Source organism: Panthera onca, chromosome D2, assembly GCF_046562875.1.
Source record: "Panthera onca isolate mPanOnc1 chromosome D2, mPanOnc1 haplotype 2, whole genome shotgun sequence".
NCBI lineage: Eukaryota > Metazoa > Chordata > Mammalia > Carnivora > Felidae > Panthera > Panthera onca.
The window spans coordinates 31,425,756-31,448,186 of NC_138349.1; the positions used below are offsets into that span (position 1 = coordinate 31,425,756).

A 22,431-nucleotide genomic window follows, 5' to 3' on the forward strand; every position below is an offset into this window, starting at 1 on the left:
CCTGAGATCATAACCGGAGTGGAAACCAGGAGTTGGATACTTAACCAACTGAGCCATCCAGGTGCCTGGAGAAGGAAATATATTTAAGGGCTCCAGCTCCATTTTTGCAGAGTAGGCAAGGGTGGGTGAGAGGCATGAAATCAATAACTGGCACATGTGGATAATCATCTCACTAATTCTTTGCCTCCCTTGCTGTAGCGCTTCCTAAGACTTCTATGGAAGAGTATGAGATACTGGGTAGGATCTGAAAGAATGAGGAGGGACAGAAACACATCAGAGAAGACACGAGAGTGATGGGTGGTTAAATTTGCACTGACACACTTATTTGCATGTAAACTTGTAAAAGTCTATATGCTTTCTAGATGGAATGACTGTTTCCTGGAATAAAGAACCTAGAGCAAGACTGTTAAATTATATTTATTTTTTTAAAGTTTATGTATTTATTTTGATATAGAACCAGCAGGGAAGGGGCAGAGAGGGAGCAGGGCAGAGGATCCAAAGTGGGCTCTGTGCTGACAACAGAGAGCCTCATGCGGGGCTTGAACTCACAAACTGTGAGCTTATGACCTGAGCTGAGGTTGGATGCTCAACGGATTGAGCCACCCAAGCCCCCCAAGACTGTTAAATTATATTTAACCTGATAACTATTGCTTATCTGTATTTTTTTTTTTTTTTTTGAGGCATGCTGATGTGTAAAGTGTTAGTATTACCTTACTGATCTTTGCAGTTTCAAACTTGCAGAGATCCCAGAGGGTGTGTTGTTTATTGATACTGTTCTCTCAATTAAAGCAGTTTGTGTCTTTGAGCAAGTTACCTTTGTATTTCCCTATCTTTATTTTTTTCAAACTTTTTTTTTTTTTTAATTTATTTTTGGGACAGAGAGAGACAGAGCATGAACGGGGGAGGGGCAGAGAGAGAGGGAGACACAGAATCGGAAACAGGCTCCAGGCTCCGAGCCATTAGCCCAGAGCCTGACGCGGGGCTCGAACTCACGGACCGCGAGATCGTGACCTGGCTGAAGTCGGATGCTTAACCGACTGCGCCACCCAGGCGCCCCTGTATTTCCCTATCTTTAAATGGGGTTTCGGGTAGGTAGTTATACGAGGTTTTAGAAATTGTTGTTTGTAATGATCTTGAAATATATATATAATTTTAAAAGAGTTAATTGCATTTCTGCCAGGGTCTAATGTATAATAATTTTTTTTGGCCTTGTTCTAGGTCTGGGTATTGCACATGAATCTTTTGAACAAGTGTAGTTTTTAGTTATACTTATTAGAGTAATACCCTTTTATCCTGAATTTAGATTTAATATCAGCATCAGTTATTTGGCATAACACAGCATTAAGCTTGAAAGTTTTGTTATTTTTTTTAAATGAACCTTTGAATAACGTGGGACAATGAAAATCACCGAAATGAGCTGAGCTGAAGAACCAAAGGCCGCATGCTGTGTGCTGTGATTGGTGCATTTGGCTGAACAGAAGTTCACATTGTAAGAAAACCCAAGACTGGCTTATTAAAAAGCCAAGAAGCATTGGAAAAATGGTACAGAAAGGAGAAGCACAAGTGATAAGATACAAATTAAAAAGAAAATATGGAGAAGAGAGGGTAACTTCCTAATAGAGGCTGCCAGCCACAGCCATAGGGCAGGCTTTAGAGGCAGTGGTGATAATGAGCCCAGCAAGAAGTGATCTAGAAGAGAGATTTCCCAAGGAAGAAGTAGGGAGGCAGAATACCAAAATGACCAAAGAGGGGCTGGGATTTATACTAGGGGCTGACTTTTTTTTTTTTTTTTTTAATTTTTAAAAAAATGTTTATTTATTCTTGAGACAGATAGAGAGACAGAATGTGAGTGGGTTAGGGGCAGAGAGAGAGATACACACAGAATCTGAAGCAGGCTCCAGGTTCCGAATGGTCAGCACAATAGCTTGACGCGGGGCTCGAACTCATGAGCTGTGAGATCATGACCTGAGCCGAAGTCCGGCGCCCAACTGACTGAGCCACCCAGGGGCCCCTAGGGGGTGACATTTTTAGCATATTTATTAGGATTCTTTCAGTTATATGTAACAGAAACTTAAACTAGCTTAAGCAAAGAGATGCTATTGATTGGCTTAAGAAAATGAAAAGTCCAAGGGGTAGATCAAGCATGGCTTAGTCTGTATTGAAATTCTCAAATCTCAGTGTCATGAGGCATCTGCTTCTTGCTTTCTTAGATCTGGTTTCCTTCCTTTTTTTCCTGCTTTTTGAGAAGGCAAGTTCTTCACAAAAGATGCAGTAAAGGACCACCAGCAGCTTCAGTCTCACATTCCACAGGTTTAGCAATCTTAGCATCTAGCATGACTCTGCAATTAAGTCTTTTCCTGGCTTGACTCTGTGGGCCTTTGTCTGAATCAATGAGGAGGATAGAATGTTTCCATTGGTTAAGCCTGGGTCCTGAGCTCACACTTGCTGCCCAGGGAGTAGGGTCGATATTGGTGGCAAACCACATACATTGAAAGATGGGGAGAGCTTATTGCCCAAAGGAGAATAGGGGTGCTCTTACCAGAGGAAGGGGGAAATAGATGTCGGGTATGCAAAAAACAGATGTCCACTACTCTATTTCATTAACCCCTCTGTATACTCCCCTCTATTTAACGTTATGTTTTGAAAAGGGCTTGCCATAGTATGTGGAGAACATATTTTATGTTTCTTTTCTTTTCTTTTCTTTTCTTTTCTTTTCTTTTCTTTTCTTTTTAAAATTTATTTTGAGAGAGACAGAGACAGTGTGAGTGGGAGAGGGGGAGAGAGAGAGAGAGAGAGCGAGAGAGAGAGAGAATCCCAAGCAGGTTCTGCGCTGCCAGAGCAGAGCCGGATGAGGGGCTTGAACTCATGAAACTGTGGGATCATGACCCGAGCCGATACCGAGAGTTGGATGCTTGACCGACTGAGGCACCCAGGTGCCTCACATTTTATGTTTCTTAAAAAACCAGCCAAACCAACCAAACCAACAAGCCCCTTATTTAAGTACTACTTATTTCTTTTTTCCACTGTCCAAACCCTATTCATCTTTAAGATCTACCTCAAATCTCATCTCTTGTATAAGAGTGAGAGTTTCTCTCCTACCTTTTTTTTTTTAATGTTTATTTTTGAGAGAGAGAGAGAGAGTATGAGAATGAGCGGGGGAGGGGCAGAGAGAGAGGGGGACAGAGGATCTGAAGAGGTTCTACACTGACAGCAGAAGGCCTGATGCAGGGCTCAAACTCATGAGCCGTGAGATCATGACCTGAGCTGAAGTTCGATGCTTAACTGACCGAGCCACCTAGGCGCCTCTCTCCTACTGCTGAATTTGTACATCTTTTATTGTTTGTACCATGGACTGGGCAGTTAATGATCTTGTATTATCTTTTGTGTTATGGTCTTTAGTTATACTTAAAATTTTGTAGGAAAGCTATCATTTTTTTTTTGTAATCAAGTGTAAAACTGTAGTAATATAGTGGGGAAAATGATTTTGTCAGATGTTCACAAGTTTTGTGATCTACCTTATAAGTAATTATTCAAATATGGAGTGCGTTAATGATAGTACATTTTATAACGGGAAATGTGTTAGTGTGAAATTCATAACTATAACACTATAAAGCCATAACTTTTAAGATGATCATATGAAAACATAATAACAGTATCAGTTATTAGATTAAATACAGGTGATTTGTCAGGCTGAACTATTACATGAAAGCTGGACACCAGAATGTAACGGAACCATAGAAAAATTTAGTCACCCCCTACTGAATTTAGTTGTGCTGAAGTAATAACACTTTGGCTTTTGAAAAATTAATATATAATTAAAATATTGCTTGTATACACAAATACGGAGATGAGATGCTTCGTTTAAAGACGTATGGATCAGTTTCAAATAAACGTAGTCAAGTTTGAGCTGTATTTCTCTTGTTTACTGACCAGAGTTTATTATGTAGCATAAAACTAATTTCTTGGGACTCAGTAAGATTACAAAAATGCAATAATAATCTGAGCCAATCTATGACAAATAAACTTCTCCCAGTTTAACAGAAAATGTCCAACATATCACATAAAGCTATATCCACTTCAGAAATGTAACATTATATGATTGTGTTTTTATTTTTTTGTTCTTTTCATTTTTTCCCATAGAAAATTAAAATAGTTTGGTTGATCTTTGTCCAAGTCTCTGAAATGTGTTATTATAAATAAGTAAAACATTATTTGACAGTTTTAAGATAATATGTCGTCTGATTAGAGATAAAGCCCTCTTAGCTGGGTTCTATCACTATGAATAAAAAGCAACATTCATGAATGAAATATAGATACTACAGAGGTCTTAATATTAAATTTGTAATTGCATGCCACAATAATGAGAGCTACATTTGCTAAATGTGTTTTAATTATACCTTTGGGTAGGGGAGAACCTTATTAATTTAGAAACTAACCTAAAGAGTGATATTGGGATTATATAATGAGAAAGTTCTTCACTTATTTTCATGTTGAACACAATTACAAAAATAAAACCAACTGAGTAATATTAATGACGCTAAAGAATAACTCACCAAATAATAGGAAACAGAATTGGGGGAGAAACCAAGAAAGTATACAGTGATACAATTTAGTAATATCATCAATGGCATTATCATCAATGACTCTCTTTTATAGTTTGATTGGAGATTGCTACATGCACTGGAAGTTGTACTTTGAAGTATGGCTAGCTTTTGTATACTTAAGTCTATTTATCATTTTTAAGTTTTTTTGCATTTTAGAATCCCCACAGTCCTTCCCTTGGTTGCAATAATAGTTTCTTCACTCAAGTGTCAAGGCTTACTTTATTAATATTTTTTCTTTGGGTAAGGTCATTTTGTGGCAGCTATCCTTGTGACCAGGCTCTTGCAATCAAAGTCCACCAGTGTGAAACATGCCTACATCATGTGTTAACAGTTTTCATTGAAGATTTATTTTTTTATTTTTATTTTTTAAATGTTTATGGGGAGGGGCAGAGAGAGAGGGGGACAGAGGATCTGAAACAGGCTCCACACTGTTAGCACAGAGCCCATGTAGGGCTTGAACTCGTGAACTGTGAGATTATGACCTGAGCCAAAGTTGGACACTTAACCAACTGAGCCACCCTGGTGCCCCTTTATTGAAAATTTAAATACAGGGTATGTATATTAAGATTGTATAGGGGATAAAGCCTAAATTTTATTAAAGTGTAAGTATTTTAACTGACAAAATAGATTCTTTTTGGGTGTTGAGAAATAAAAGTGTTGAAAAGACATTAGAATATTTAAATTTTCAAAAGGTATTTTTCAAAATACTTAAAATTTTTTTCAAAAGTATTACATACTTGATGCACCATAAAATCCCATATATCAGAATGCCATCTTTTCAGCATTCCATCTTCTCAACAGTTGGTGTCATTCAGACGGAGTGGGAAGGTAGGTGTTTTCCCAAAGTGGAGGTTGCTTAAGACGTACTACTGTGAAAAAGTCTCATAATCGCTTGCAATGCAAAGGATTTTTAGCAGTTGCCCAAAGAGCTCTTTAAAATAACGTATATATGCAAATGCAATAAAACAAAAGTTGTTTACAACCTAATTTTCAAAGTCATCTCTAGGTGCTCCTGTGCTTAATTATACCTGCAATTGGCTACTTGTATTTTTGAAAATAGAGGTAGTGGGGGGAAAAAAATAAAAGCTGAGTGAATTTTAAACTTCTGGAGGCCAGCAAATTACCTTAGTGTCTTGTTCCTGTACCTTATGATTTCTTAAAATGACAAAGCACTCAGTAGATCATGGTTAGTTTGATTTTAAATGACACATGAGTGACTATGATTCCACCTTCTTATGCTAGTTGAAGAGACTTATGATTAGGTTTGTAGAATATTGACTAAGGTAATAGAAGCTCTTTTTAAAGATATGAATGTCACATGTCAGAGCAAAAGCACTTGCTGTCTCTTGGATAGGATCACTCTGGACTTTGGAACAAATAGATTTAGAAGTAGTCTTTGGAACCTAATCTGATCATACATAGAAGTACTTTGTGTTTTTGTTGCCTGAGGCTCATATCATTTAAAGTCTGTTGGAAAAGAGAGTCTCCTGAAGTTTGGACTATACTTTTCTGAGTGGTAAACAGATTTTAGGTAATGATAAGAGAGACACTGTATTGTCAGCAAAGCATCTTTTAGAACTTTCTCCAAATAAGGAATTTTGATGTAATTTTTCTAATTCGAATAAACTTTCTTATTGTATACCTGCCTGAAGGAGAAAAATTAAGAGAGGTGGCAGCAGCAGAATTAATACCAATTCTTGTGACACCCAAAAAGGATACAAATTGACAAGTAAATACATATTAATAAATTTGTGTTACTGATACTTTGAGGAAGTATAATTAGCCCTCTTGACTGAGGACATTGGGTCGTCATTCTATAGGGCAAAATCTTAGGTCAGATTTCCAAAAATGTTAAGGTTAAGATAAGCAATCAGGAATTCTTTAGTTTCTTAAAAAACAATTTTTTTTTAATGTTTGTTTATTTTTTGAGGTGGGGGGGCAGAGATAGAGGGAAAGAGTCTGAAGTAGACTCCCACTGTCAGCACAGAGCCGGATGCAGGGCTCCAGCCCACAAACCATGAGATCATGACCTGAGCCAAAATCAGATGCTTAACCCACTGAGCCACCCAGACGCTCCAGGAATTCTTTAATTTCTAAATAATTTATTTCAGGTTAAGTTGCTCTAGTACTTTGAAATTAGTTTATGTTGAGATCAAATGTAGAGGACAAATATACTTTTGCAGACTTTTGGAGTCTAAATTAGAGATAAGAGGTCTTAATTACAAAACCTTGGACAGCTATTCTAAGGGTGGACTTTAGGATATAAATGTTTCTTGTCTAAGAAATTGGATATTATTTGCTGAAACCTTGTAGTACTACTTGTCAACTTTGAACTGTTTCTGTTATATAAAAATGCTGCCAGCTTGGGCACATGGGGTTTGTTTTATCCTTTCTCTCTATATACAACTTTTCATGATACCAGTTTAAATTTATATGCAGAAAAAGGAAGAATAGCCTCTCGTTTAATACTTCTGTGTATTCCTATCTAACAGCTCTCCCAGAGAGTGACACATTGAAAGCCATATTTCAGAGCCAGACAGTTGAAAAAGTAGTCAGAGAGTGCCTACTTCTCTTAGGGTGGTAAGTCAGATTTAGACAACTTTAAATATAGCTCATATTTTGATAGATGTTGCCAAGGTTGTGGTTCTTGGAGAACAAATCAAGTTAAGCAATTCACTAGGGAGGAAACATTTAGTTTTTGTGGGTATGCAGTTTTGGTAGCAGTCAGCCAAAAGATACATCTGCAGGATACATTTTTTCCCCCCACTGTCTTGAATTTTGCAGATTCATGGGTTCAACATGCCTCAAAAGCACTTGCATTTCATTATTCTGTAATTGATTTTTCAGCTGTGGATTCTGTTTCTAGTTCTTTCACTAAGCAGATTACCTTACATGTAGACTTCCATCTAGTGGTAAGAGTAATCATAGCAGACAATAAGTAGGTTATACAAATTATCCTTCCTTCCTTCCTTCCTTCCTTCCTTCCTTCCTTCCTTCCTTCCTTCGTTTCTTTCTTTCTTTCTTTCTTTCTTTCTTTCTTTCTTTCTTTCTTATTTATTTTTAATAATTTATTTATTTTTAATTTTATATCCAAGTTAGTTAACATATAGTGCAACAATGATTTCAGAAGTCGATTCCTTAATGTCCCTTACCCATTTAGCCCGTCTCCCTTCCCACAATCCCTCCAGCAACCCTCTGTTTGTTCTGCATATTTAAGAGTTTTTTATGTTTTGTTCCCCTCCCTGTTTTTATATTATTCTTCCTTCCCTTCCCTTATGTTCATTTGTTTTGTATTTTAAAGTCCTCATATGAGTAAAGTCATATGCTATTTGTCTTTCTCTAATTTCATTTGGCATAATACCCTCTAGTTCCATCCATGTAGTTGCAAATAGCAAGATTTCATTCTTTTTGATTGCCAAGTAATACTCCATTGTATATATATACACCACATCTTCTTTATCCATTCGTCCATCAGTGGACATTTGGGCTCTTTCCATACTTTGGTTATTGTTGATAGCACTGCTATAAACATTGGGGTGCATGTGCCTCTTTGAAACAGCACACCTGTATCCCTTGGATCAATACCTAGTAGTGCAATTGCTGGTCATAGGGTAGTTCTATATTTTTAATTTTTTGAGGAACCTCCATACTGTTTTCCAGAGTGGCTGCACCAGCTTGCATTCCCACCAACAATGCAAAAGAGATCCTCTTTCTCTGCATCCTCGCCGACATCTGTTGTTGCCTGGGTTGTTAATGTTAGCCATTCTGACAGGTTTGAAGTGGTGTCTCATTGTGGTTTTGATTTGTAGTTCCCTGATGATGAGTGATGTTGAGCATTTTTTCTTTCTTTTTTTAATGTTTATTTATTTTTGAGAAAGAGAGCGAGAGAGAGCGAGAGAGAGCGTGAGAGGCGGAGGGGTAGAGAGAGGAGACACAGAATCCGAAGCAGGCTCCAGTCTCTGAGCTGTCAGCACAGAGCCTGAGGGGCTCGAACTCCCAGAGTGAAAGATCATGACCTGAAGCTGAAGTCAGAGGCTTAACTGACTGAGCTACCCAGGCGCCCCTTGAGCATTTTTTCATGTGTCGATTGGCCGTCTGGATGTCTTCTTTGGAAAAGTGTCTATTCATGTTTTTTGCCCATTTCTTCACTGGATTATTTGTTTGTTGGGTGTTGAATTTGATAAGTTCTTTATAGATTTTGGATACTAATCCTTTATCTGATACGTCGTTTGCAAATATCTTCTCCCATTCTGTTGGTTGCCTTTTAGTTTTGCTGCTTGTTTCCTTTGCTGTGTAGAAGCTTTTTATTTTGATGAGGTGCCAATAGTTCATGTTTGCTTTTGTTTCCCTTGCCTCTGGAGATGTGTTGAGTAAGAAGTTGCTGTGGCCAAGATCAAAGAGGTTTTTGCTTGCTTTCTCCTCGAGGATTTTGATGGCTTCCTGTCTTACATTTAGGTCTTTCATCCATTTTGAGTTTATTTTTGTGTATGCTGTAAGAAAGTGGTCCAGGTTCATTTTTCTGCATGTTGCTGTCCAGTTTTCCCAGCACCATTTGCTGAAGAGCCTGTCTTTATTCCATTGGATATTCATTCCTGCTTTGTCAAAGATTAATTGGCCATATGTTTGTGGGTCCATTTCTGGGTTCTCTATTCTGTTTCATTGATCTGAGTGTCTCTTTTTGTGCCATTTTTCTTTCTTTCTTTTTTTTTTTTTTTAAATGTAAGCTCTATGTCTAAGGTGGGGCTTGAACTCACGATCCTGAGATCAAGAGTCACATACATTCTCTACCAGTTGAGCCAGCCAGATGCCCCCAAAGTTTCCTTTTTAATAGACCCTGCCTCTTATCCTTCTTTGGGATAGTTACCTAATATATGCATTTAAATACTGGAGTCCTAACTATCTCTGTATGCCTACTGCCTAACTACTAATTCTGGTTCTGTTCACGTATCAAAAACTCCTGTGATGAGGAAGTTAACCTTTACTATTCACTTTGACTTTCTATGATATTAACATCAAGTTTTAGCAAGATTTAGGTCAAATCTGCTTGGTTTCTTAAGATTTATCTTGGAAGATGTGGTTCTACATACAAGAATGTAGAATAATATGTATGATCAGTATTTTCCTACTGCCCAGCTTCAGTAAACCTTAACATTAGCTATAAGTCATTCAAATGAATCTCCTTTTTCCCATAGCTCCATGATTTATCACAAGAATAGTGCTAGCACCCTGGAAACTCCCCTCAACTCCCCTTTTTGCCTCCTTTTCTTAATTACTACTCCTCAAAGGTAGCCAGTTTCCTGAATTTTATGGTAAATATATCTTTGCTTCTCTTTACAATTTTACCACTTAAGTAAGTATTGCTAAATAATATAGTTTTGTCTGTTCTCAAAATTTGATGTAAATGGTCTTGCATACTAAGTAGTCTGTGTGTGTGTGTGTGTGTGTGTGTGTGTGTGTGTGTGTGGTATGAGAGACTTCTTTTGCTCATCATTACATGTGAGATTCATTCATGATGGTGCGTGTGACTGGAGTTTGCTCATTTTCATTGCTGTAAAATATACCATTATATATGCCACAATTTAAGGAATCATTCTGGATGTTTTGGCTGTTTAGAAATTAATGTTTCTACTAATGATTTTGGTGCACACATGGCTGCATACATTAGACATGTTTTAGAATTGCTGGGGTCACAGGATACACTTTTGTTCAACTTTAGTAGATAAGACCAAACAGTTTTCCAAAATGCTTGTACCAATTTATAGCCTCACTATCAGTATAAAAGGGTTACTGTCAGTTTGTCTAAGCTTTGGTATTGTCATTCTTTTTAATTTTAGTCATTCTGTTGGATAATAGTATGTCATTGTTTTAAAATTTGCATTTCCTTGATATTTAATGATATTGAACAGTTTTTTTCTTTATGAATATATGGGCCACTTGGCTAATTTTTTAATGAGATTTTATTGAAATTTCATGCCTGTTTTTCTATTGGGTTTGTTTCTTCTTATTCTTTTTTTTTTTTTTTTTTTTTTTTAAGAGAAAGAGAAAGAGTGTGTGTGGAAGAGAGGGGCAGAGGGAGAGAGAGAGAGAAACTCTTAATCAGGCTCCATGCTCAGTATGGATCCTGACATGGGCTTGATCCCATGACCCTGGGATCATGACCTGAGCCAAAATCAAGAGTCGGATGCTCAAACAACTGAGCCACCCAGGTACCTCTATGGTTAATATATGTATATTTTAAGATTATTTATTTATTTTGAGAGACAGAAACAGCATGAGTAGGGATGGGGCAAAGAGAGAGGGAGACCGAGAATCTCAAGCAGTCTCTGTGCTTGAACTCATGAAACTGTGAGATTCTGACCTGAGCGGAAACCAAGTCAGATGCTTAACCGACTGAACCACCCAGGCGCCCCCTTGTGGTTAATATTTTTAATGCGGTATTTAAAAACTATTTAAAAAATTTCCTCAGCTTCAGTTCAAGAATGTATTCTTCTATATTACCTTCTAGTAGGTTTATGGTTCTGCTATTCACCTTTAGATCTGCCACTCACCTGCAATTGATGATCTTTGTGTATATTGTGTGACAGAGGTCAGTTTTCACTTTTTCCTCCTGTAGATAGCCAAGTGTCCCACACCATTTAGTCAAAAGGTCATTGATTCCCCACTGATTTGCAGTGCCACCTTTACCCTGAATCCAGTAAAGAAAGGAAGCAATAAAGATAAGAGCAGAAATTAATGAAATAAACAGCAAATACGTGATAGAGGGATTCAGCAAAATCAAAAGCTGTAACCTTGACAAAACGAATAATTAAATCTCTAATAAGATTCATAAATGAAAAGAGAAAACATAAATTATCAGTATCAGGAACAAAGAGAAGGACATCATTATGTAACTTTGTAGTTCTTAAGAGGAACCATTGAAAAATACCTGAAAGGAGGGGGTACGTGGGTGACTCAGTTGGTTAAGTGTCCGACTCTTGATTTTGGCTCAGGTCAAGACTCATGGTTGGTGAGTTTGAGCCCTGCCTTGGGCTCTGTGTTGATAACGCGGAGGGTGCTTGGGATTCTCTCTCTCCCCCTCTCTCTGCCTCTTTCCTGCTTGCACGCATGCATGCTGTCTCTTTTTCGCTCTCAAAATAAATAAATAAACATTTAAAAAAATAATAAAAAATAAGGAATCTTTAAAAAAAAGTACCTAAGAGGATATTATAAGCAAGTTTATGCCAATAAAGCTTGAAATTTATGTGAAATAGACAAAGTCCTAGAAATGTCCAGCTTAACCAAAATTAATGTAAGAAGAAATAGAAAATTTGAATAGTCCTATAACATAAAGTAAATTGAATATATAATTAAAAACCTCACAAGGAAAGTTCTAGGTTTAGATGGCTTCATCAGCCAATTTGATCAAATATTTAAAGAAGCAATAACATCAATCTCACAATACCTTGTTCAGAAAATAGAAAAATAAGACATATTCCTCAACTAATTTTATATGGAAACACAATCTTTTTTTTTAATGTTTATTTATTTATTTTGAGAGAGAGAAAGAGAGAGAGAGAATCCTAAGCAGACTCCACACTGTCAGTGCAGAGTCTGATGTGGGGCTCCATCTCACAAACTGTGAGATCATGACCTGAGCTGAAATCAATAGTTGGATGCCTAACTGGCTGAGCTACCCAGGTGCCCCAGGCCAGCACAACCTTTATATAAAACCTAATGAAGACAATACAGTAGTCCCATTCTGTCCATGGGGGATATGTTCCAAGACCCCCCAGTGGATGTCTGAAGCTATGGATAGTACTGAACCCCATATGTACTTTTTTCCTATATGTACATAGCTATGATAATGTTTAGTGTATAAATTAGACATATTAAGAGATTAATAACAAAAGCTAGATACAATAGGGCAGTAAATAACAATCAAATAGAACAATTATAATATACTATAATAAAAATTATGTGCGTGTAGTCTTTCTCTCAGAGTATCTTTTGTGCTGTACTCACCCTTCTTGTGATGATGTGAGATGAAAATATGCCTGTGCAGTGAGACGTGAGGTGAATGATGTAGGCATTGTGGTAGTTGTTAGACTACTGTTGACCTTCTGATGATAGGTCAGAGGAAGATTATCTGTGGACCCCAGAAAGGGAAACTGTGGACAGGTGGTGGCGCCACTGTACAGGTATCGCCTGCATTTTGACCGTCTGTGTTTGGCCACTTTTATGAAGGACCTCCATTAGTGCCTATTTTCACTAACTGAAAGCAATCCAAAGAGGATTTCCATTTTTATGAAAAAAGGCAAAGAAGTGAAAATAGTATTCAGCGTTTATTTTCCATTGAGCCATTATAGAGGCAGCTCAGAGCCTGATCAACAAGAGTGGCCCCACCAAGCTCCTTCCCACTGCACTTAGCATCTCAGTAGCAAGCTGCCATAACTCTGAGCTGTGTCTGTGAGGATCTGTGAGTTATAGGTCCTAAGGGATCTGAAAAGACTAAGAGGGGTTATTTTGGGGGTCAAGATGCAAAAAAAAATTTCTGTATGAGGTAATGGTGACCGCTTCTTCACTTTATACCATTTTGGCTTAATGAAAGATTTCATAGGAACTCTATACTTTTGGAAAGCAATTCCATGACTTTCTCACTTATGAATGAATGTGGAGAAATCTAAATATTAGCAAACCAAATTCAACAATATATAAAAATGATATATCATAACAATATTACGTTTATTCTAGAGATGCACGATTGGCTTAACATTAATCAATGTCATTCACCACATCAACAAAATAAGGGGGAAAAGTCATATTAATAGATGCACAAAAATTGATAAAATTAAGCACTGACTCATGATAATAAATAAATAAATAAACAAACAAACAAACAAACAACCCTTAGCAAACCAGGAATAAAAAGATAATGCCTAAATCTGATAGTTTTTGCCAAAATGATGGATGGGGAAAGGTACCATTCTTCAATTTGCTTTACCCTTGTGATATTTATTTATTTATTAAAAAAAATTGTTTTTAACGTTTATTTATTATTGAGAGACAGAGAGACACAGAGCGTGAACAGGAGAGGGGTAGAGATCGGGGGAGACACAGAATCTGAAGTAGGCTCCAGGCTCTGAGCTGTCAGCACAGAGCCTGATGCGGGGCTTGAACTCACAAACTGTGAGATCATGACCTGAGCTGAAGTCAGTCGCTTAACCAACTGAGCCACCCCACGCCCCATATTTATTTATTTATTTTTAAAATGTTTTATTTATTTTTGAAAGAGAGAGCGAGCGAGCACGAGCGAGGGAGGGGCAGAGAGAGGGAGACACAGAATCCGAAATAGGCTCCAGGCTCTGAGCTGTCAACACAGAGCCCGATGTGGGGCTCAAACCCATGAACTATGAGATCATGACCTGAGCCCGAAGTTGGACATTTAACTGACTGAGCCACCCAGGCGCCCCAACTATTGTAATTAAAAAAAAAAATTCTTTTAATGTTTACTTATTTTTGAGAGAGAGTGCAAACAGGAGGGGCAGAGAATGAGGGAGACAGAGAATCCAAAGCAGGCTCTGCAATGTCAGTTCAAAGCTCAATGCAGGGCTTGAACTTATGAACCATGAGATCATGACCTGAGCCTGTTGGTTGCTTAACCAACTGAGCCACCCACGTGCTTCTATCCTTATAATTTTTAGAGTTGAGATTCCTTTCATGTTTGTCAGTCACTTAGGGCTCCTCTTTGGTGAATTACTTCGTCATATCTTTTGTCTAATTTTCTTTGAGTTGAGTGTATTTTTCTTTTTTAAAAAAAAAAAAAAATTTTTTTAACGTTTATTTGTTTTTGAAACAGAGAGAGACAGAGCATGAATGGGGGAGGGTCAGAGAGAGGGAGACACAGAATCTGAAACAGGCTCCAGGCTCTGAGCTGTCAGCACAGAGCTGGACGCGGGGCTCGAACTCACAGACCGCAAAATCACGACCTGAGCCGAAGTCGGCCGCTTAACCGACTGAGCCACCCAGGTGCCCCGAGTGTATTTTTCTTATAAATTTTAGACATAAAATTTTAGAGTGATGAATTCTGAATACTAATCCTTTTATATGCATGACAAATATTTTTTTCCAATTTATGCCTCTTATTTTGTTATTTTAAAGTTTTATTAAAAAAATTTTTTTAATGCTTATTTATTTTTGAGAGAGACAGAGAGACAGTGTGAGCAGGGGGAGGGGGAGAGAGAGAGGGAGACACAGAATCTAAAGCAGGCTCCAGGCTCTGAGCTGTTTGCACAGAGCTCCACGGGCTTGAACTCACAAACCATGAGATCATGATCTGAGCTGAAGTCGGATATTTAACCAACTGAGCTATCCAGGTACCCCTTAAAGTTTTAAATCTATTTATTTATGTATGTGAATGAGTAGTATGTTCACATGAATCAAAAATGCAGAAAATACAAAAGAGCATACAGTGAAAAGTTTTTCTCCCACTCTTGTTCTTTCATTCCTGTTCCTCTCTCCAGAGGCATTTGCTTTCTTTTTTACAGAACTTTGTTCATAATGCCATTTGTTGTACAGACATTTAAAGTTTTAATGTGGTTAAATATATCAATTTTTTCTTTGTGGATTGTGCTTTTTATGCCTTGTTTAAGACATTTCCTCTGTCTCATTTATTCTTTGCTCTTTTCTAAACTTTTTAAAGTTTGACTTTTTATATTTAGATCTTTGTTCTGTCTGGAATTTGTCTTTTGTGTATGATGTGAGGTAGGGATCATCCTCTCCATATTATAAAACTACTTGTCTTATACTCTTACGTTATGTGATTGTTTTGTCTAATACAATTTTCAGTGTGATGCAGAACTACTGTTGAGTTTCAAGTACACATTGGCAAATACAATGAACTGGTCCAGTTTTTAATTTCTGTTTTGTTCCTACTTGCAGATGAGTGCTTAGAGTCCTGATAAGTACTGCCTTTCAGGCCCCATAATATGCCCTTGTATCCTCTAACATGTCTGGAATTTGTGTAGGCTGTGATGGGGCAGGGAAAGGAAGGTTCCTTTGTCATAACAAACAAGGAGAAAGCTTTTTTCCTGTCTCTTCGATTTACCAATGCCTCATCAGAAGCTTTCAGCACTTATGTAAGAAATTAAATTTTTTTCTTGAACTTGAGCAAACTTAGACTTTATTTTAAAATAAGATACCATAGAGTAGGAAGTTGTTTTTGCTTAAATGTAGTATTTTTTTGTTAGTCCTAGAAATCTCTTAAGTTCTTAATGTGTTCCTTGATATTCTTACCTTTGTATTGTGATATTGTGTATTCTGCAGAAAGGGATTAGTGGGCTGTGTGGTATGGGGGTAATTAAAAAAATGTATCCCACTGTATCTGTCTTTTCCACCTCTCATCTTCCATTTTACTTCTTTTTTAACCATTTCTCTCTCTTACATCCTGTCCTACCAGATGCCCCTCTCAGAAAAAGTGAGGAAGAGGAAACAAAAAACTAGGTTAAAGACATTAAAGTAGGGCAGAACAGGAGTGAATGATCATGAGAAGGAAGGGGAGGAAAAGCAGAAGGAGAAAAGAGGAGATTGCTTATTTGTGACCTGTGTGTTAGGACTCCAAGGGAATTTTTCTGGTATTCTTTGTGAGTAGGTAGGGGCAGCCTTGAATTACTTATTCTTCTACCAGTTCTACCTGTTTAGGAGTGGGCACACTTGGGGGCTAATGGCCAGGCAGGAAGGACTCTGTTGACAAACTGTGTAGCTAGGGCTTTGTGCTTCTAGTTCCTTTCTCACATGTGTATGTGATCCAGTTTAGTGCTGGAGGGTCATCTGTGATGGAAATTTTAGAATTTTAACCGAGTATTTCTCTGGATATTAATAAATTAAAGATCTGAAAGTTATATGTCTGTATGTGGTTCTACTTCAGGGATATAATGGATGCTATTCATGTATATATACATGTTAGAACTAATTTGATCTGAAATCTGTTTTTCAGAATTAAAAGGAGTGTGCAATCCATAAAATGATAGTTTAGCCTCAGTAAATTATAAGAATCTTTTCAGTGCTGATACATTTCATGATTTTTTCTGGCTGTCTCAGAGTAGTGATTTCTGATTGGCAGTGATTATAAACAGTAGTTTTATATTGACTATTGGTTCTTAACTGAAATAAGCTGACATTAAAAAAAAAAAGAGGTTTTGCCAATGGTTACTTTTGATTTTAATTGGCTTCTCATCATTGACATATTTACAGGGAAAATAACCTTTCTTTGTGTGTAAAAAGGTTGAAGAGATAAGCAGGTTAAGGTATCTTTCTTTACTGACTCTTTGGCTTGAGAATACGCATAATTTAAAATTTTTACATGAATTCTTATATTGTCATTCCAGACAAAAGAAAGAATTAGTAGCCACCAATTGAAGATTTGGGCTGTTGATTGAAGTTATGTGATAATTTTTCAAGGAAGTAGTGATAAACTTTGAAGTTTTCCCATGCCTTGTTTTCATTATGCCATTGTTAAAAATTATCCAGGTAGTGTTGACAAAGTGGATTATAGATCACTAATATTTAATATTTAGAGTTTTATTTTTCCTTCAACAGTATTTTGGTACCTAGGATGTTGTGGAAGACTTTAAGTTGTGATTTTTTTAATTTATTTTTTTATTGTGGGAATGTTTGTATGTGTCAGGTGGATTTTGACTTCGCCTGGCAGACGTGATGACTTGTCCTTTCTGGCTTGTGTTCTACTCTTTGGTTATATAGTAGATGCCTTTATATAATAACGGTTAGAACAAGCCATTAGAGATAATTGGTAATGGATACAAACAAGTGTTGTTGTGTCTGCTATCAGAGGTGGAATCACGTGAAGTACAAAGGAGTATAGTAGTTAGGTATTAGAAAACAATGAATAGGGAAGAAAATATTTCCTGAGAGTCAAAGGAACTTTGCCAGGAGTACAGCCTGAGTAATGTAGGAGTGGAAAACCAGCTAAGATCAGGGGCCCACAGAACATATCAGCTTAGTATTATTTAGTGACAGAAAAGTGAAATTAAGAGCAAGATGTAGAAGTTTGCCAAGTGCCCTAGAGAGAAGAAACTGTCTGAACAAAGGTTGGACTTAGATGACGGGCAGAGGCATCTAGGATGGATTTTATTTTATTTTATTTTTGAGAGAGACAGAGTATGTGTGGGGGAGGGAGAGAGAAAGAGGGAGAGTCTTAAGCAGGCCCTGTGCTGTCAGCGCAGAGCCCATGAGGGGCTCGAACTCATGAACCGTGAGATCATGACCTGAGCCAAAATCAAGAGTTGGACCCTTAACTGATTGAGCCACTCAGGCACCCTAGAGTTGAAGGATTGTAAAATAAAACTTATTTCTTAGAGCACCTGGGTGGCTTGGTTGAGTATCTGACTCTTGATTTCAGCTCAGGTCATGATGTCACGGTTTGTGAATTTGAGTCCTGCGTGGGCTCTCTACTGATAGTGCAGGACCTGCTTGAGACTTTACCTCTTCCTCTCTTTCTGCCTCTCTCTCTCAAAATAAATAAAAAACAAAACAAAACAAAAAAAACCCCCACAAGCCTATTTCTGGACCTGGGTAAGGTGGAATTAATTTATTTTATATACCTGTAAAGGTGAAGGCTTTTCATTCTGGGGAAGGCTTTCCGATTATGAGGAATAGAATCCAAGGGCAGCTGACTCAGTTAAAGGGAGCTGATTATTAGAAAATGCCTGTATAGGGACCCAGGAACCAAAGAACCCTATGGGTAGAGTAAATGTCTCCAAAATGTCTACTACACTATTTAGATGTAGTTTTAGCTCTTTTATAGTTTTATGCTTACTATCATGTGTTTCTGTGGCATTGGAGACTGGCCTAAATGTGGTACTGTGAACAGTTGGGATGATGCATGGGAAATAGTATAATTTTTTTTTATGTTTATTTATTTTGAGAGAGAGAGACAGCATGAGTAGAGGAGGGACAGAGAGGGACACACAGAATCCGAAGCAGGCTCCAGGTTCCAAGCTGTTAGCACAGAGCCCGATGTGGGGCTTGAACCCACAAACTGTGAGATCGTGACCCGAGCTGAAATTGAATGCTTAACCCACTGAGCCACCCAGGTGCCCCGGTGTCTTTTCTTTTTCAATTTAATTTAATTTAATTTTTTAGAGTGTTTTATTTATCTTGAGAGAGAGAGAGAGCGAGCATGCACACATGTGTGCAAGCTGAGGAGGGACAGAGAGAGAGAATCCCAAGCAGACCCTGGGCTGTCTGCATAGAGCCTGACGTAGGGTTCGATCTCAAGAATCGTGAGATCATGACCTGAGCAGAAATCAAGAGTTGGATGCTTAATCGACTGAGCCACCCAGGAGCCCCTTGGTGTCTTTTTATCAAATGAAATTACACGGGGCGCCTGGGTGGCTCAGTTGGTTAAGTGTCTGATTTCGGCTCAGGTCATGATCTTGCGGTTGTGGGTTTGAGCCTTGCGTTGGGCTGTGTGCTGACAGCTCAGAGCCTGGAGCCTGCTTCGGATTCCATGTCTCCCTCTCACTCTGGCTCTCCCCTACTCACAATCTGCCTCTCTCTCTCTCTCAAAAATAAACATTAAAGAAAAATTGTTTTGAATGAAATTCCTAAGTATCTGCGTGGGTATAACCTAAACAGCAACAAGCTCAAATTGTCTTCTTTTGTACAGTCAGCAGATTAAGGATTAGGTTTTTCAAAAGACCAATATGTAGATTAACCCACAGAAAGAGTGAATAATTATATGGCTTAGAGAGGATGAGAAGCATGCAGAAATGATCCCCCTAACGAGTCTTCTGTTTCATTTTTTTCAGTGATGCTATCTGTAATTTTGTTATCTGCAATGATTCTTCCCTTCGAGGGCAGCCCATTATCTTCAATCCTGATTTTTTTGTGGAGAAACTCCGACATGAGAAACCTGAGGTGTTCACCGAGTTGGTGGTCAGCAATATCACGAGGCTCATCGACTTACCTGGAACTGAGTTGGCTCAGCTCATGGGGGAAGTGGACCTTAAATTGCCTGGTGGGGCCAGCCCAGCACCGGGATTCTTCCGGTCTCTGATGTCTCTCAAGCGGAAGGGTAGGGGATGTGTCTGTGAAGGGTGGGCAGGTCTCACCTGCTCCCTGGGCTTTATTCCTAACATCTGCACATTCACTGAGTTGCTGTTATTTAAAGTATTTTTTGGTCATTTTTCTCATTTTCATAAGTAGTAAAATCTTAAGTAATAGTAATAAAAAATTTTAAAAAATAGATAAGTTAAAGTAAGTATATCAGTCCCTGAGAGAGATGACATGATTTAGTTTAGGTAGTTGTCAGAGGCACCTTGATTTTCATGCCCTATGACATAGCTGAAGAGTAAAGAATGAACATTAAAAATAATTTTTTTTAATGGTTATTTATTTTTGAGAGAGAGAGAGACCATGCAAGCGGGAGAGAGGCAGAGAGAGAGGGAGACAGAATCCAAAGCAGGCTCCAGGCTCTGAGCTGTCAGCACAGAGCCCGACATGGGGCTTGAACCCACAGACGGTGAGACCATGACCTGATCCGAAGTTGGACGCTTAACCGACTGAACCGCCCAGGCGCCCCAAGAATGAACATTTTTTATTGCAGTTCTCAAATGTTTTCATTCTATGGAATGCTTTGATAAGGCATTATCAAAGAGCTATGAGTCACCCAAAATAAAAGCCTCCCTAGAAAATAAATTGTAGCACTACTTTCGATAAGATACTAAGAGGTACTATTTCATTTTATTAAACATAAGAAAATCATTTAAGGTAGAGAAAAATGTTTAAACATGACAATGGATTAGACCCTATACTCTAGTGGATAGTCTGTCATACTTTGACAATCATGGCTCTAAGTTCTATTTTTTATTTTTAAGCTAATTATCAACATGCTAAGTAGTGTTACTTAAGAAGATAGTTTTTGCCTTCAGGGAACCTACAGTTTAATCTTAAACATGCAGAGTTGTTTGAGAGTTGTTGCATTTTTGGGGGCACTAACAGCTTTAAGGTTTTTGTTTACTGAACCTGTGAAAACATTTGCTGGATTGTTATGTAGGATGCTTGAGTGGTTTTAAGAATGATGATTTTGTACTATTTGTGGAAAATATAGCCCTGTCCTGTTGTATGTTTTTTTAGAAAAAGGAGTGGTATTTGGATCCCCATTGACAGAAGAAGGCATTGCCCAGATATACCAACTGATTGAGTATCTACACAAAAGTAAGACTACTCAGGATTTTGTTGTTCTGTGTTAATGAAGAGTTGTCAGTTTTGTATGAACTTCCTTGAGTTAGTAGGTGCTAATGAACATAAGACACTAACCAATTATAATTTTAGGTGGCATGTTTCTAAATATATTTCTTCTTAAATTTCTTTTCAGAGAGAATTTGTTTTAAAAAATTTTTAATATTTATTCATTTTTTGAGAGATAAGAGTGTGAGTGGGGGAAGAGCAGAAAGAGAGGGGGACCCAGAATCTGAAGCAGGCTCCAGGCTCTGAGCTGTCAGTACAGAGCCTGACGCGGGGCTTGAATTCACAAACTGCGAGATCATGACTGAGCTGAAGTCAGAGCTTAACCGACTGAGCCACATGGGCGCCCCTAGGCACCCCTATTTATGACTTATTTATGTGGGGCACTGTGGTAGGAGCTAGAGCAGAGGTTGTAAACCGATAATGTAAGGACTTGCATCCTCTATGTTCATGTGTTGTTTGCTTGGCAAAGTATTAAAATAAAAATAAAATTAGTTACTGGTGGAAGTCCAGGTTTTCAAAATTCTTTTGGTATAGGAAGATCTAGCATCCTGGGGCCCCCACTTGGATACAATCAACTGGAGCACAGCTATGTGCTCTCCAGTTTGTTTTGGTTCCTATTCATTCATTTACTGTTACCTGCCCGCCCTTGTAGGCATTTGAACTTGAGCCCCTGAATTAGGAGGCTATACAAAGATAAATATATACCTCAGCTGAAAATATGAACTTTTATACTTCTTCTAGATCAGACCAAAACTATAATTCCGCCCCCCTCCCCCCCTTTTAAATCCTCTTAGGTTAGCTTAGAACCTAGTTGGCAGGGGAGAACAGTTTAGTTGCGATGATCCTAAGCTTCTGGGAATCTCAGACTGAAAGGTGATCTGACGGGTTAGAGTTCTAATTTCTGGGACAGTGCAGAGACTCCAAATTCATTTTGGGCTGGGAAACCATTTACAGGGGCAACACACTTCCACAGATGAATTCAGCACCTCTAAACAAAGTCTGGGATGGCCAAAGGGAAGGGGACTTCTGGAAGATTTGGCTTTCTTCCCACTTATTTTTCAAGCTCATTCTAATCATTGTTCAGGTTAAATTCAGTCTCCAGATGTGCCTGAGGCAGACCATGTCCAGGTGCTCAGGGATGTTCAGATAAGTCTCCTCAAGGGCCAGTAGATTCTAAACTTCTCTGGGAAAATGGTGGTGGTGGTGGTGGGGTAATCTCCTTCAAGATGTTTATAAAGGGTCCTTCAAGTGTAAAGTAGTCTTCTAGATCAATTGTTTTAATTGTAATTTCTCTTTTTGCTTCCTTTTTGCATGTCTTCTGTTCTTTTTCCATGCTAAACAGACTTGAGAGTAGAGGGTTTGTTTAGAGTACCAGGGAATAGTGTCCGACAGCAGATTTTAAGAGATGCTCTCAATAATGGAACTGATATTGACTTGGAATCAGGGGAGTTTCATTCAAATGATGTTGCTACCTTGCTGAAGATGTTTCTAGGAGAGTTACCTGAGCCGCTGCTGACTCATAAACATTTCCATGCACACCTCAAAATTGCTGGTGAGTATAGGAGGTGAGAAGGAGATGTAA

The 22,431-nt window shown here is 38.1% G+C and overlaps 1 protein-coding gene across 1 annotated transcript in view; it reads left to right on the forward strand.

Moving 5' to 3' along the window:
• ARHGAP19 (Rho GTPase activating protein 19) overlaps positions 1–22,431 on the forward strand; it is a 65,373-nt gene that overhangs the window by 6,188 nt on the left and 36,754 nt on the right. The window contains exons 2-4 of the mRNA XM_060641878.3: positions 19,409–19,674; positions 20,736–20,816; positions 22,192–22,401. Of these exons, the coding sequence (XP_060497861.1) occupies positions 19,409–19,674; positions 20,736–20,816; positions 22,192–22,401 (557 nt within the window). The remainder of the gene's footprint in view (positions 1–19,408; positions 19,675–20,735; positions 20,817–22,191; positions 22,402–22,431) is intronic.